At 47.0% G+C, this 14,916-nt stretch overlaps 1 protein-coding gene across 1 annotated transcript in view; it reads right to left on the bottom strand.

The window, feature by feature from the left end:
• Kank4 (KN motif and ankyrin repeat domains 4) overlaps window positions 1–14,916 on the bottom strand; it is a 72,168-nt gene that overhangs the window by 2,184 nt on the left and 55,068 nt on the right. Inside the window, exons 8-9 of the mRNA XM_048453137.3 lie at window positions 9,657–9,799; window positions 5,856–6,056 (exon numbers count right to left, since the gene is read on the bottom strand). Of these exons, the coding sequence (XP_048309094.3) occupies window positions 5,856–6,056; window positions 9,657–9,799 (344 nt within the window). The remainder of the gene's footprint in view (window positions 1–5,855; window positions 6,057–9,656; window positions 9,800–14,916) is intronic.

The raw sequence follows: 14,916 nt of genomic DNA, 5'->3' as shown, positions 1-14,916 counted from the left end.
CCACAGCTCAGCACGGGGTGTAGGTGCTGTCTACCTTGCTCGTTTTGAGATAGTCTCGCAATGGCCTGGACCTGACCAGATAGGAAAGGCTAGCTGGCCAGTGAGCCTTGTTACTAGCATGCGCTGCAGTGCCCAGATGTTTTTACAGCTGTGGATTCTGGGGATTGAACTCACGATCACATTACAAGCACTTTCTGGACTGAGCTATATCTCCCAACACCCTCCCAGTGTTAACTGTTTCCCTAGGAGCAACTGTGAGCTCAGGACACTTGTACGTATTGATAATTCCTGACATGAAGTCCCTGCAGCACTTTCTCCACCGCATGGCCCGCTATGCGAAGAGCTTCAGCTAAAGAAGCTGGACCTGTGGCGCTGTCCTGAGGCAGGGCTGCTACTGGCTGGACAGAGATGGAGGGAAAGCCCACACGCCTGGGTGTTGGAGGGTGAGCGCCACCCGAGCCGCCGGTCTCTTATGAGTGAACACAGCCCTGCAGTCAGAATTCTGAAAGCTAAAGGGCTTTGAAAACCACACTTATCTCGGTGACTGACTTAGAGGTGACAGCCTGAGGCTGCTCTGATACTTACTATCCATTTTACTCTCACTGTAACTGTATCAACTTCCTGAAAAGTGACACATCTCTCAGAGGAGCAGGTGTGGCCCATGTTAACATGTCGAGCTCTTTGGGCTTCCCCCTTTGTAGCAGGATGGAACCCAGCTGCTCTGAGGTGCCACAACCATCTGTAGTCCAGCAGCAGAGAAAGAACAGACAGTGGGAGGGGCTCCAAAGGAGGAATACATTGTTGCTTTGAGGCAGGGTCTCCAATAACCCACATTGGCCAGGAACCAGGTGAGGATGGCCCTGGACTCCTGTTCTTTCTGCTTCCACCTCTTGAGTGCTTAGAGTACAGGCCTGGATGCCATCACCCAATTCAGTGTGTGCTGGGGCTCAGACAGAGTGGCCTCTGACATGCGAGTTCAGTTCTCTATCGACGGAGCTACACCCGCCCCCTCCTTTTTGCTTTTATTCTTAAGTGTGTGTGTGTGTAGGAGTATATGCATGTGAGTGTGGGGGGGTTATGTGTGTGGCGGGGTGTTATGTGTATGTGTAGGGGGTATGTGCAAGTGAGTGTGTGTGTGTGTGTGTGTTTGAGAGAGGTTATGTGTATGTGGGGGGTTATGTGTGTGTGTATAGGGGGTATGTGCATGTGAGTGTGTGTGGGGGTATGTGTGGGGGTTATGTGTGTGAGGGGTTGTGTGTGTGTTTGTAGGTTATATGTCTGTGGGGGTTATGTGTCTGTGGGGGGGTTGTGTGTGTGTGTATAAGGGGTATGTGCATGTGAGTGTATGGTGTTATGTGGGGGGGTTATGTGTGTATGGGTTATGTATGTGAGGGGTTATATGTGTGTGTGTGTGTGTGTGTGTGTGTGTGTAGGTTATATGTCTGTGGGGTTTATGTGTCTGTGGGAGGGTATGTGCATGTCAGTGTGGGTTCTCAGAGAGTGGGAGCCCCTGGGACTTAGAGGAATTGTGAGCTACTTGATGTGGGTACTAGGAGCTAAACACAGATCCTTTGCAAGAGAAGTATATGCTCTTAGTCTCAAAGTCTTGCTTTCTTTTGAAAGAGTGACTTACTGTGTACCCCAGGCTAGCCTCTTATTTGCTGGACCACCCTTCCTGCCCTTTTCTATTTAGGCTGGCATCTGGGAGATCACTTGATCAGTTCTGGTCTCTGTAAGTTCAAGAGCTCAGTCTGGCCTGGTCCCTGTTACATCCTGGCACAGGTGGGCTGCCCGACCTCGCTCAGTCTGAAGTGTTATGGAAGATGGACTGCACAGGCAGAGGTGTTTGGTTCAAACTGATAAAGAAACCACAAAAGCTTAAGGAGTCTTTTCTTCTTCTGAGCAAACCTGAAACAAGACAGAGCTTTTAAGCAGCGAGCCCCTACACTGTTGCTGGGAGGTAGCTTTCATCAGGGAGTCCTGCATTGTGTGTTTGTGTGTGTGGTGGGGGCTCTCCTCACTCTCTGTTCCTCGCAGGCCTTTGCCATTCAGAGCTTTATGTAAACAGTGTGAGAGAGGACGGTTACCATGGGAAAGTGCCACAGGCCAGTCCCAGAGGCTAAGCATTGCATCTTCTGACAGATTCCATCTGGAGGTTCCAGCCTCCATCTGTGGGCTTCTCAGCTGAAGACATGGAGGACAGGAAATGGAGAAAAAGAGACCACCTAGGAAGAGAGCATCCCTTAAATGCACATGCCTCCCGCAGAGGGAGGAAGGATGTGTGAGGGCCCGTGCATCATAGCTGGGTCTACAGATCCCTACTTAACAACACTACAGGCTGGCCATGCACTGACTGAGCTGAAGAGGGGAGGGTTTGCACAGACAGCCCATGTGTGTATGTGTGTGTGTGTGCGCGCGTGCGTGTGTGTGTGTGTGTGCGCGCGTGTGTGTGCACGTGTGTGCATGCACATGCCTTCCTGTGTGTGCTGTGTGCAATACGACAAGACCTCATGAACTCACTACATATCAGGTAAAGATGAACAAGGCACAACCTCTGTCTCAAAAATGTTCCCGTTTGATGGATGTCCTGAAACATCTTCCAAATAAGGAGAAACTGGCAACTGGTGCTCAGGCCCCACTATCAGAGTTTGTCACGCTCAAGGTCCCCAGAGAAAGTGTAGTGACGCCCTCAACCCTACCGCTCTTGCCTAAGCCTAGGGGAAGTGCCTGCAGCTCTGTCTTTTTATTGCACTTTGTTGATAAGAGAATGCAATTTCAGAACAGAATTCTCTCTCCAAATGAGTCTCCAGAAGACCTGTGCTGCAGACATCTGCGTCCCCAAAGAGAGGTGACAGCTGACCGCTGATATGGCTGTTCTGTGGGAACTGGCGCCGGGGTACCAGCCTTGGTCTTTGGTGGCCTCAGCAACAGCACTCTTCTCACGCTGCTGCTGAAAACCCCGTGCTCCCCCTGGCCCTGAGGAAGCTGCAGTGGGAATCCACATTCAGGTCTGACTCAGGCAGATGGAGTGTGATAGGGCCGGGACACACACACACACACACACACACACACACACACATACACACACACACACACATACACACACACACACATACACACACACACATACACACACACATACACACACACACATACACACACACACATACACACACACACATACAGACACACACACACACACACACACACACACACGACATTCCTACAATCCCTATCCAAGACCACATTGACTGGCTTTTTCCTTCAGCTCGCCTCCACATCTACTACTGAGCCCCGTCAATCCAGACCCAGGCCCACAGTGATCTGCTCCTCAGCATTCCCTGGCTCTCCCTGCATTAACCCTTGACCAAGATTTTTATGACAGGGTTTCTCTGTGTAGCCCTGGGTGTCCTGAAACCCGCTCTGTGGACCAGGTTTTTCTTTGAACTCAGAGATCCACCTGCTTCTGCCTCCCAAATGCTGGGATTAAAAGCGTGCACCACCATGTCTGGCTTGGGCCAGGTAACTCATAATTCTTTATTGCTCCTGTGCGCTGCAGGTGTTTATCAATATCCCTGGCCCTAGATGACAGGAGCACTCCTTCCTCTACTCGTGACAAGTAAGTGTATCTCTAGACACTGACAAAGCTCCTTTGGATGAATGTCACCCCTCCTGAGGAATACAAGACTGATTCAGAACTGGTGGCCAGCTGGCTTCTCCCTTGGGGGCAGTCTCCCTCCTCTGGCTCCTCTAACTTCGGATCTTCATCTTCCTGACTCCCTGCAGACACTTGCAAAGGCTAAGCCCCCCTCCAACCTGGGGTCAAGCCCTCACCTCCCACCCCCCCCATTGCTGTACTGGGACTTTGTACAGCAAAGGTGTCACAGTTTCAGCCAGCAAGTGTGGCTTATAAACACTGAGCATTTAGTTAGCTCATCTCTAGACCCATTTTACAGTCATATACAGAGGCTTAGGGTTCACCTATGGGAAGACACAGAGTCCCTGAACTCAGATTCAGACTCGAGAATGCTGGATTTAAAGTCAGTTCTAACAGTCGCACTTTAGCTGGCTCCCCCATGGTTTTCCTCCACCTCCAGAAAGCCAGGGAGTTCTCTCTTAGTTGTGCCTACCACGTGGGTCCAGGAAGGGATCCCATTTCATGACTTATTACTCTGGCCAGTTAGGGACTTCCCAGGCTCAAGCCTGCCTGGTCTGTCCCATAGGTTTCTCTTCTCAGGCCTCTTCCAAGTAAGTGCGGTGGTCACTTCTTTGTGGCCCTGGGCTACTATTGTTCAGGCTTACTCCAGATTAAGGCAGCCCAGAGGACACTCCAGCATAGATCCTCTGTCTCACTACATGTTTGGAAAAGAAGGCTCCACTCCCCGATCCCCTGCTCCCAATCCCATGGGAAAACAGGAGGGCCGGTGCTCTCTGAAGTGCTCAGAAATGGCTCCATGGAAAGGCAGGCTGTACGGTAGCTAAGACTGTAGGGGTTGAGTCTGACTTGCTGATGGTGTACTCTCTGTGGCTCCAACAGGGTCCAGGAAGACGTGCTATCCCTGCATAGCAAGGGGCTCTCTTTGCCTCTCCAGACTTTTGTTCCCTTTGAACTGTGGGTTTTAAGCACAAAGATGTCTGTTTATAGTATTAAATTATGATGCCAACATTTACGACACTAGAGTCTGGATTGGACTCTGCTCCTAGAACTGCAGGCTGTACCCTTAGGACAGGGGTGTAGCATCCCTTGGCCCTGTAAAATGCAGGGCAGCTTGTTGTATTCTTGAGTAGATCAGGGGTGGTATGCAGGTGAAGATTAACAGCCGCAAGGGCTCTAGAAATGCGACCCACTGTCACGATCAGCAAAGGGGTCACTCACTTGGGACTGAATCCCTAAGTTTAGGTCATTCATTCATTCGTTAGTAAGTCACTGAGCTGTGGGAAGCCCTGTAACATACGAAGGGTTCCACAGAAAGGCTGGGCTCCTTCCGTGGGAGAGATGGTGTGTCCGTCATGGGTGTGAGCCTAGGGCTTATTGGAGTCGCAGCCTACCAGCTGGGCAACGTGGGCATGGACCCAACCATTTGGTGATTCTGCTTCCTCCAGCAAGATGACAGCAGCAGTGGAACTGACCTCACAGGGTTGTCATGAGTATGACGTTCATGGATCCATGGTACCACAACACATGATGGCTATCTTCTCCCCCCCAGCAGCCCTCGTCTAATGAGGTAGAGGAGACTGGTACTGACTGTGTGACCTCAGGCAGGATCGCTTGGGAGAACGGATGGCTCCACAAAGTAGATTTGTGTCATGGAGGTATTGTCAATTTATTGACTACAGAGTTGTTTCTATAAACTCGGTGCCATCATCTGGCTGCCCAAAGTCTGCCCTGGACACAGAGCTCAGCCGCTACCCCAAAGTCATACACTAGTCTCACCAGAGCAGGCTCAGGGCTAAGCCAGGCCTGGACACATTTCCTAAGCACTGTGGTTTCTTTATTTTGTTTTGGTTTTTTGAGACAAGGCTTCTCTGTAACTTTGAAGCCTGTCCTGGAGCTCCTTCTGTAGACCAGGCTGGCTTCGAGCTCACAGAGATCTGCTTGTCTCTGTCTCCCAAGTACTGGGATTAAAGGTGTGTGCCATCACTGCCCTGCTAAGCACAGTGTTTTTAGTTTTTGCGAGTTTCCCAGCACCAAGGCTATGAGCGTTTACCATCCATTATCTCGTATAAGCCCTACACCAGCCTTATGAGGTTAACTTTATCACTACAGCCATATGGTTTCTTGAATTTGATGACTGGCGAGACACTTTTCAGGACAGGTGTTAAATACCCCCTGGATAACTGGCTGTAAATCTTACCTTGTCAGTCAGGCTGCTGTTGCAGGCTGGATGTGCCAGGAGCAGCCGCACCAAGTCAGCGTTGCCTTGGTGACAGGCCAGCATGAGGGCGGACGATCCGTCATGGTCCTGCAGGTTGACATCTGCCTGGCAGCTCAGTAGCGCTTGGACCATGTCCTCCCGATCGTGGCTAACCCCCAGCATCAGCGCAGTCTGGCCCCCCTGCACAAAGAGCGACGGGTAAAGAGAGCTGAAGCTGGGTGCGTCCAGCAAAACCTTCTCAAGGAAACGGCCCCCGACCAGATCGCCGCTCTGCTTGTGGCATGGGACACATCCTTCCTTTCTGGCTAACTTCTGCTTTCCCATGACTCCAGTCAAACCCTATTAGCCCTTCCCAAAGCCGCACCTGGCTTCCCAGCCTGGGCAGCATCATGAGGCACTTACTGACTGCTTTCTATTTCCCTTTACGCTTTGGGGCTAAGAAGTTGACAGCAGGGACTGTTCTTATTTACTTACTTAAGTTTTCTTCTTGTAGCACAGAGGATTAACTTCAGGGCCCCACGCATGCTAGAGAGGTGCTTTACTACTGGGTCGTCCCCACTCAGGGACAATTGTTTTTGTGCCAGTCTTCCCAAGGCCTAGCATCGAGCCTGTGAATGGTGCCCTGACAGATGGAGGGCAGAGGGCATGAAGGCTGTGGCTTCAGCCCCTGCCTCCTTTCCCTGGGAGGCCGCACTCTGCTCAGGGTCTTTTGGGTTTTGTTTAATGATATCCGGAACCCTCTTGTTTCCACAAGACCTCTGTTTGCAGGCCCCGCATTGTTCCTAACCCCTGACTGGTGACAATATGGTTATCTTTTAGATCTTCAGAGTCACCAGTGGATATAGCAATGGGTTAGACTCAGTGAACCAACCCAAGTTGAGTCTCTGCAGTTAATGTGTGATGATGCCAGGTTCTTGTCTTCCCTGAAGCTTGGTTTTCCTTTGCTTGAACATTAATTATACAATTATTTTTCCTGCTGGGCAGTGGTGGCACGTGCCTTTAATTCCAGAACTCTGGAGGCAGAGGCAGTTGGATCTCTGGGAGTTTGAGGCCAGACTGGTTTATAGAGTAAGTTCTAGAACAGGTAGGGCTACACAGAAAAACATTATCTCAAAAAAAAAAAACCAAAAACAAAAACCCAACTTTTTCCCTGTGTGCTTTATGTGGTTCTTGTGCTAATCAAGAAGGATAAAAAGTATAAATCCAGAAACATGAGGTGGTCATTTTTCTGATTATAAGGTGACAATTATTTTTATTTACATAGGTTCACTACATGTTCCTATATTTTCTTATAGCCTTCCCCTACGACCTACTGTATTTTGCCAACCCTTTTCGGATTTGAAGGTCAAGCTTATCTCTCCAGTAGGATATCAGGATGCCAAGAATAAGCAAGGTCTATGCCTGCTCTCCCTCCAGATCCCCTGTGGCTCTAGGGCAGTGATTCTCAACCTTCCCGATGCTGCTTAATAAGGAACGCTTTAATACAGTTCCTTATGTTATGGTGACCCCAACCATAAAATCATTTTCATTGCTACTTCATAACGGTAACAAAGTTACCGTTATGAATCATAATGTGAATATCTGTGTTTTCTGATGGTCTTAGGTGACCCCTGTGTAAGGGTTACTTGACCTTAAAGGGGTCATGACCCAGAAGTTGAGTACTGCTGCTCCAAATGACGTCGTTCACGTCAAAAGCACTGAGGACATAGTGCTCATTACATAAGGGAAGGGATTTGCAATCAGACATTTCCTGACTCTGCTACTCAGCACTTGTGTGGACTAGACACATGTAAGATCATCTCTGCCCTCTCTACTGATGAGGGAGGACAGGGGTGGAGCCTAGCAAGTTAGGAAGCATCCACTGTCATCTCTGAGAGGTAGAGACTGCACAGTACAGCTCAGTAGATGGATATGAATAACTATTTTGAGTCCCCATTTCTCTGGAACCCTGACAGATCTTTCCAGGGCTTGCCAGTTTGCCTTTGAGAGGGTGATTGCTCAGCCTGGAGGTAATGGTTGCTCACTAGATTAATAAGACCTGAGGTTTCCTCTCCCCAGCCACCATGAAAGCCAGCTGAAACAGCGGGCAGCCCTCTTGAGACTCGGGGTGGGGGCTCCTCCTCACCTTCCTTCTGGTCTAGATTAATATAATTTAGTTTAGTAGTTGGTCATTTCAGAGTGGCACTATACCCCAGGCCCAGCAGCGACCTTGAAGATGTGAAGACTCCCAGCTCACTTCCATCCTGCTGGCCATGGCCACCTCCCTTTCTCCCTCCCTCTTTTTTTTTTTTTCTCTGCATGATAGGGGAGTTCAGCCAATCACATTCTGTTCGTGGGGCGTGTTGCCCTTAGGCAAAAGTTTACCTATAAACCTGGCGAGTGTGTTCCTCTCTCTCTCTCTCTCTCTCTCTCTCTCTCTCTCTCTCCTGGCTCCTGCGTCCGGACAGATGGTTGGGATTCTGGTGTAAGTCTTCCTTCTGTTTATTAAAGCTGTATATTTTGTATTAAGCTAGTCTGGCGGATCTTTAATTACCGATCGCACCGCGCCCCAACATCTGCAAGAGGTAGTAGATTTCTCTACTGTGTGTTCCTGCCATGACATTCGCTCTCACCACTGGCAAAAAGGCAATGGGACAAAGCAGCCAGGGACTGATGTCTCGGAAACCAAGAGCCTAGACAAACCTTTCCTTTGTTTGAGTCCCTGGGAATGACCCAGCCCCTCAAACATACTAGGCAAGCACCCACTGCCACTAGCCACACCCTTTCATTATTTATAAGTGACTGTATTTCAGGTATCGCCCATTCTGGTTGGTAGAGCGGTAAGGAAAGACAGGAGATGTTTGAGACCTGGTTACTTTAAGAACCAAAGAAGCATGTCTGTCATATTGCTCAGTTCCAGCAGAATTCTGCACTTATCCTCTGGGTAAGATGAGGCCTGGGAGGCAGGAATCCTCATAGCCCCTGGGAGTGAGGAACGGGTGGCAGCTCCCGCCTGCCCGGCTACCCACACTCTCTCTCCATCAGTTTAATGGACATTCATGATTGTATTAAAACAGCTTCGGGATGTGCGCGCGTGCGCGCGTGCACACACACACACACACACACACTTAAAAAATAATAAAATAGCTGGCTGTGGTGGCACACATCTTTAGTCTCAGTACTTGGGAGAAAAAGATAGGCAGATCTCTGAGTGCAAGGCCAGCCTGGTGGTCTACAGAGCAAGTTCTAGGACAGTCAGGGCTACACACGGAAACCCTGTCTTAAAACAACAACAGCAACAAAATATTTTCAAAAAGGCTTTAGAGAGGAGATGATTGGCAATAACTCTAAAGTACTGAGCTTCCTAAATGTGTCCTGGATCGAGATCTGGTGAGCCACAGAGGTGAGGGGCTACAGCAGCCAGCCACCAAAGTCCTTCCCAAGAGGCTAAGAGAGGTGACTGACTTCAGCAGCCAGTCACCAAAGTCCTTCCCAAGAGGCTACCATTAAAATTTGGTTGAAGAAGTTAGAGAAGTTAAATCCAGGTGGATTTTGTCCTGCTTTAGTTTGGAACACAGACCAGATGGCTCAGTGACACCTGTGCCAGCCTGTCTATGTCCCAAGAGCCTGTAAGGAAGATCAAGGATTGGGGTTTGGATAGACACCATTTGACGGCCCCAGCATTCTGGAGTGGGAAACGCTCCACGGATCTAAACTGAACCCCTCACCTGACTGGCAGAGTAAAACTGGGGGGGTGTTATGTTTGCCAAGAAGCAGAGAGATCAAGCACTTTCCACCTACCTGGGTGGCTTGGATGTTTACATTCCCCTCTCGCAAGAGCTTCCAGACAACAGCCATGTCTTCCTTTGTCTCTGCAGAAGCTAAGGGAGTGATCATCACAGCGGTGTAGCCAGCTTTGTTCTGATGATCCACGTTGCAGACACCTGCAAGGGAGGGAAGGGGTGCTGGAACAGTCTGGGTTGGAGCCAGACTGCACTTCAGTGGTTTGACAGAACACTGCTTGCTAGCAGAGACACCATGGACTAGTGTTTCCACAGCAAATTCACTGGCTTATATTTTTAGCAGCCATTAGAAGTGGCTAATTTTCTCTTCAGGTTTTCTGAGGATGCCCAACCAGGGAGGACCACAAAAGGGCCAGAGACAGACAAGGCATCAGTGACAATGACTTTATTTATAAAGCCTGGGCACAACAACAGGCTTCCTAGATGAGGACATTAAAAGCCAGAGAGGTCACATAAACTATCCACATGATGGAGGAGGTTTGACCAGGATTTGGAACTGCCTGGCAATGGATTCCATTCCTCATAGAGCCACACAATACTCACAGGTGTGCCCACAGGCTCACTCTTGCCAGCTCATATTGTGGGGAGCTCAACATGAGGGTCAAGCCTGTAGGGTCTACCCAAGGGCTCATGTATCAGGAATATGAAAACAACACGGGTTGGGCTGGAGGGCTGGTTCAGTGGTTAAGAGCACTGGCTGCTCTTCCAGAGGTCCTGAGTTCAGTTCTAGCAACCACATGGTGGCTCTCAACTGACTAGAATGAGATCTGGTGCCTTCTTCTGCAGAACACTGTATACGTAAATAAATCTTTTTTTTTTTTTTTGAGACAGGGTTTCAAAAAGCCTTTTCTGTCCTGGAACTCACTCTGTAGACCAAGCTTACTTCGAACTCACAGAGATCCATTTACCTCTGCCTCCTGAGTGCTGGGATTAAAGGCGTGCGCTACCACTACCCAGTTCATAAATAAATCTTGAAAGAAAGAAAGAAAGAAAGAAAGAAAGAAAGAGAGAAAGAAAGAGAGAAAGAGAAAGGAAGGAAGGAAGGAAGGAAGGAAGGAAGGAAGGAAGGAAGGAAGGAAGGAAGAAGGAAGAAATACAGGGAAAAAAACCAGAAAATTTTTGAAGGAAGAAAAGAACTTCCTAATCCTTATACTGAAACAATGGAGAATATAGCTTTCATGATAGGATGATAAACTAAGACATTTTTAAGATGAGGTGGTAAACGATAATTTAAAAGACACTCCCAAGCCTCAGCCCCAGGGATACACTTTCATGTTCTTCTGCATCAAAGAAGCAGCAGGATTACTACACAAAGACTGAGACCTGGGATCCAAATGACCCCACGCCAGGACAGTTTTGGGTGGAAACTCACACCGTCTTGTGCTATTGTTCATTGCAGAAAGTTGTGGGACTGAGGCAGAATTAAATCTGTCTCAGTAGATCCTGCTGTATCCTCCTTTGTAAGAGGGAATGACAATGGAACCTACCTTTTAGGATTATTACCAAATTTGTGGTCAATATAAGTAAATCACCAAGAACAGCACATAGTAAATACCAGAGACATCAGCAGCCATTGTTATGACCATTCAGAATGACACTCATGGAGACTGGGATATTCGTTACAACAAAACTGGCTTATAAAAGGATGTCAATTAGGGGTACCTATAAGTTCTGTGAGAGAGAAAAAAGTATTGCTTCATCTCATTCAAAGAATATTTCTGAAGTGTGCCATAGGAATACAGACACCAGCAGACACAGAAAACCGAACCTGGCTCATTAGTCAGTTTTCTCCCTGAGGCCCCAACCACCGTCATGATAGGCAGATGACAAAGGCTGTATGACAGCTCTATTCATCACAACTGTGCCCTGATAATGAAGCAGACATCTTGGGTCAGCCAGGTGGCTCAGTGGGTAAAGGCACTTGCCACCAACCTGACAACCTGAGTTCAGTCCTGGGTCCTGGATAGTAGGAGAGAACTGATCCTCACGAGTTGTCCTCTGACCTCTGTCTACATGCACACTGTGGCACATATGTCTCTACTCCTGTAAATAAATACAATTTAAAAAAGAAATGGATACCTGTGTTGCCTTCTTAATGTTTCATTGCTACCCCTGACTGCTTTATGTTTGCTCTAAGAAGTGTTGATGCCCAGGCTACCAGCTTTCTTGTCTCTCTTCAGAAACATGATTTATCGCATGGTAGAGTGATGTCTCTCCCCTCTCCAGAGCACAGAATGAGGCTGAGGACCCGTGTTCTTACAGCAGCTGCTTCTGAGCAATGTCTAATGAGCAAATCAATCATTCATGCAGGAGAGAGGGGGGAAGACTCTCAACTGAGCATGCTTCCACTCAATGAGTCGCAGTGGCATTCAGGCAAAATAAAGGGTACATTACCAACGGTTGCCTACAGAGAGGAGCTTTATGGCTCCCACCTCAATAATGACTCACTTGGTCATGTACTTTCTGAGTGTGTCACAGCTGCCCTCTGAAGCGAGCCCAGGTTTGGGAGTGTGGCAGTTCTGTCGTGGACACCTCTTTCACTGAGGTTGAGGAATGACACATTCAGCTCATTCTCCTCACCAAGCCTTCAGACTCTTCGCTTGTGCTTACTCAGCTATTTCAGTGTTGTGTCTTTGGCAAGGCACCTTCTGATCGGTTTAATAAAAAGGTAAATGGCCATTAGCTAGGCAGGAGGTATAGGTGGGAGAGCCAGAGAAAGGCTGCTGGGAAAAAGAAGAGTGGAGAGGCCAGCCAGAAATAGAATGAGTCAGACATATAAAATGGGAGAGAAGTAAAAGCCACATGGTAGAATGTAGATTAATAAAAATATGGGTTAGGTTAAGTTATAAGAGCCAATTAGGAATAACCCCAAGCTATCAGCTGAGCTTTCAGAGTTAATAAGAGTCTCCATGTAGTTATTTGGGAGCTGGATGGTAGGACAGAACAAGATTGACCACATCCTGTGTCCAATGTCCAGTCTTGTATATCCACATAAGGTGCAACAAAATTTTTTTTTAAAAGTTCAGAACACGGAATCAAACACATCTTCCTGGAGACTGTGGTCTCTCGGGTAGGTTTGGTGCTAGTGGCATACAGAGATGTGACTCTTTTAAGAGGTCTTGTTACCAAATATTTGAATGGAATTTATGCGCAGTGGGCAGCAAACTACTCGGTGGTATGAGACCAGGTAGGAACATCTACAGCAGTGTGAACCCAGAAATTTCCCAGGCTGGGATGGTAAACATGGCTCCCTCCAGTCCCTCCATCCATCATGAGGCTAGGCTCTAAGGGAGTTGAGGTGGGGAGCCAGCTGTCAGCCTGCCACTAGCTAATCTGCATGGAAGTTTAAGGTTTTACTCCTGCAGACAGAAAAGGTTACAGATACACAGGTTCAGATGGGAAAATATCTTATAAACAGGTAACAATGTGTTTAACAATGTCTTAAGACAAAAAAAGAAAAAGAGTATAGACAGTCATAAGAATAAATAAATAAATAGTAGTTTAGAAATAATGAAGTCTTTAAAGAAAGAGTAAAGTAATAAAAAGAAACCCAGGGAGTCTGGATCGTATACTATTGGGTTGTCCTAAGATCTTTTGGTCACTGATGAGCAAACAATAGCTGCTGAGAGACATTAGATTATAAAAGCTACTAAATTAAACCAACCTATATATATATATATATATATATATATATATGTATTATCCTATGGAGAATTTAATGAAGAACAACCTATGTATTTTAAAAATGCCTTATCTTCAAAATGGAAGCCAAAAAATATGTTGCACTGGAGAGGAGGTTATACTTTTGTTTCCACAGAAAATGAAAGGCTATGGATTCATTCAAGATTAAAGAAGATCAGGTTTGACCAGAGAAGACCCCCTAAAAATCATGGCTACAGATCTAAAGAAATAAACCTAGAAAAACTATAAGACAGGCGATGAATATTTTATGTGCTCAGTCATAAAACAAAAGAATCATCTTTGGGCTGGAGAGATGGCTCAGTGGTTAAAAGCATTGCCTGCTCTTCCAGAGGTCCTGAGTTCAATTCCCAGCAACCACATGGTGGCTCACAACCATCTGTAATGAGGTCTGGTGCCCTCTTCTGGCCTGCAGACATACACACAGACAGAATATTGTATACATAATAAATAAATAAATAAATAAATAAATAAATAAAAATAAAAAAAGAATCATCTTTGGCTGACTTGTACACATGAACAGTCCATACTTGCATTAATGCAGACATGTATGTTACCTTTGAAAGCGTATGTGTTTTCAGAGCAAGGGGACCAGATACCAGGTAACCCAGTATCAGAGTGCCTCTGTTGCAGTTCCCTCAGAGTTCTGTATCCAAAATGGCTTTAAGGTTGCTGACTGAGATGGTCCAGCCTCACAGACTGTTCTAGCCAGGACTTGCCCTTTATCTTAATTTTCCCATGTTCTCCTGAAGATGCCAGCACCCACAGACAACAGGAGGCAGTCTAGAGACCATGACGCCCACACTCCCAAGTGGTGGAGTGGATGGCTTTTGGTCTTTCAATGCTTTATAGAAGTTTGTCATCACTTTGGGGGGATGGTTACAAGTTGTTATTGGTCATAGTCAGGAAAAAAGCTAAACAACAGAGTTAGATTCAAAGATCTCATTCTGAAGGGGAAAAAAAGGGGAAAAAATATAGAAATGATGAGATAAAGCCAGGCAGTGGTGGCACATACCTTTAATCCCAGCACTCGGGAGGAAGAGGCAGGCGGGATCTCTGTGAGTTAGAGGCCAATCTGGTCTACAAGAGCTAGTTTCAGGACAGACTACAAAGCTACAGCAAAACCCTGTCTCGAAAAACAAAAAATAAATAAATAAATTTAATTTAATTAATTAAAAATAAAATGAAATAAAAAATGATGAGATAAAGGGTGGAATGTTGAGTCTACTTTTAAACAGCCACTAATCTCAAATATTTTTCATCAGTGTGGATTTTTGCCTATTGATACAAATTTAAAGTTATTTTTGTTATACTGTATATATGTTTCTATTCTTTTTTTAAAAAAGATTTATTTATTATGTATACAACATTCTGCCTCCATGGACGCCCACATGCCAGAGGAGGGTGCCAGATCTCATTACAGATGGTTGTGAGCCACCATGTGGTTGCTGGGAATTGAACTCAGGACCTCTGGAAGAGCAGCCAGCGCTCTTAACCACTGAGCCATCTCCCCAGGTCCCTGTACATATGTTTCTATTCTTATCTAAGGTATTGTACCT

Source organism: Myodes glareolus, chromosome 3 (assembly GCF_982192425.1).
Source record: "Myodes glareolus chromosome 3, mMyoGla1.1, whole genome shotgun sequence".
NCBI lineage: Eukaryota > Metazoa > Chordata > Mammalia > Rodentia > Cricetidae > Myodes > Myodes glareolus.
Note: the sequence above shows the minus strand (reverse complement) of the source record. Positions and strands in the feature narration are given on the sequence as shown.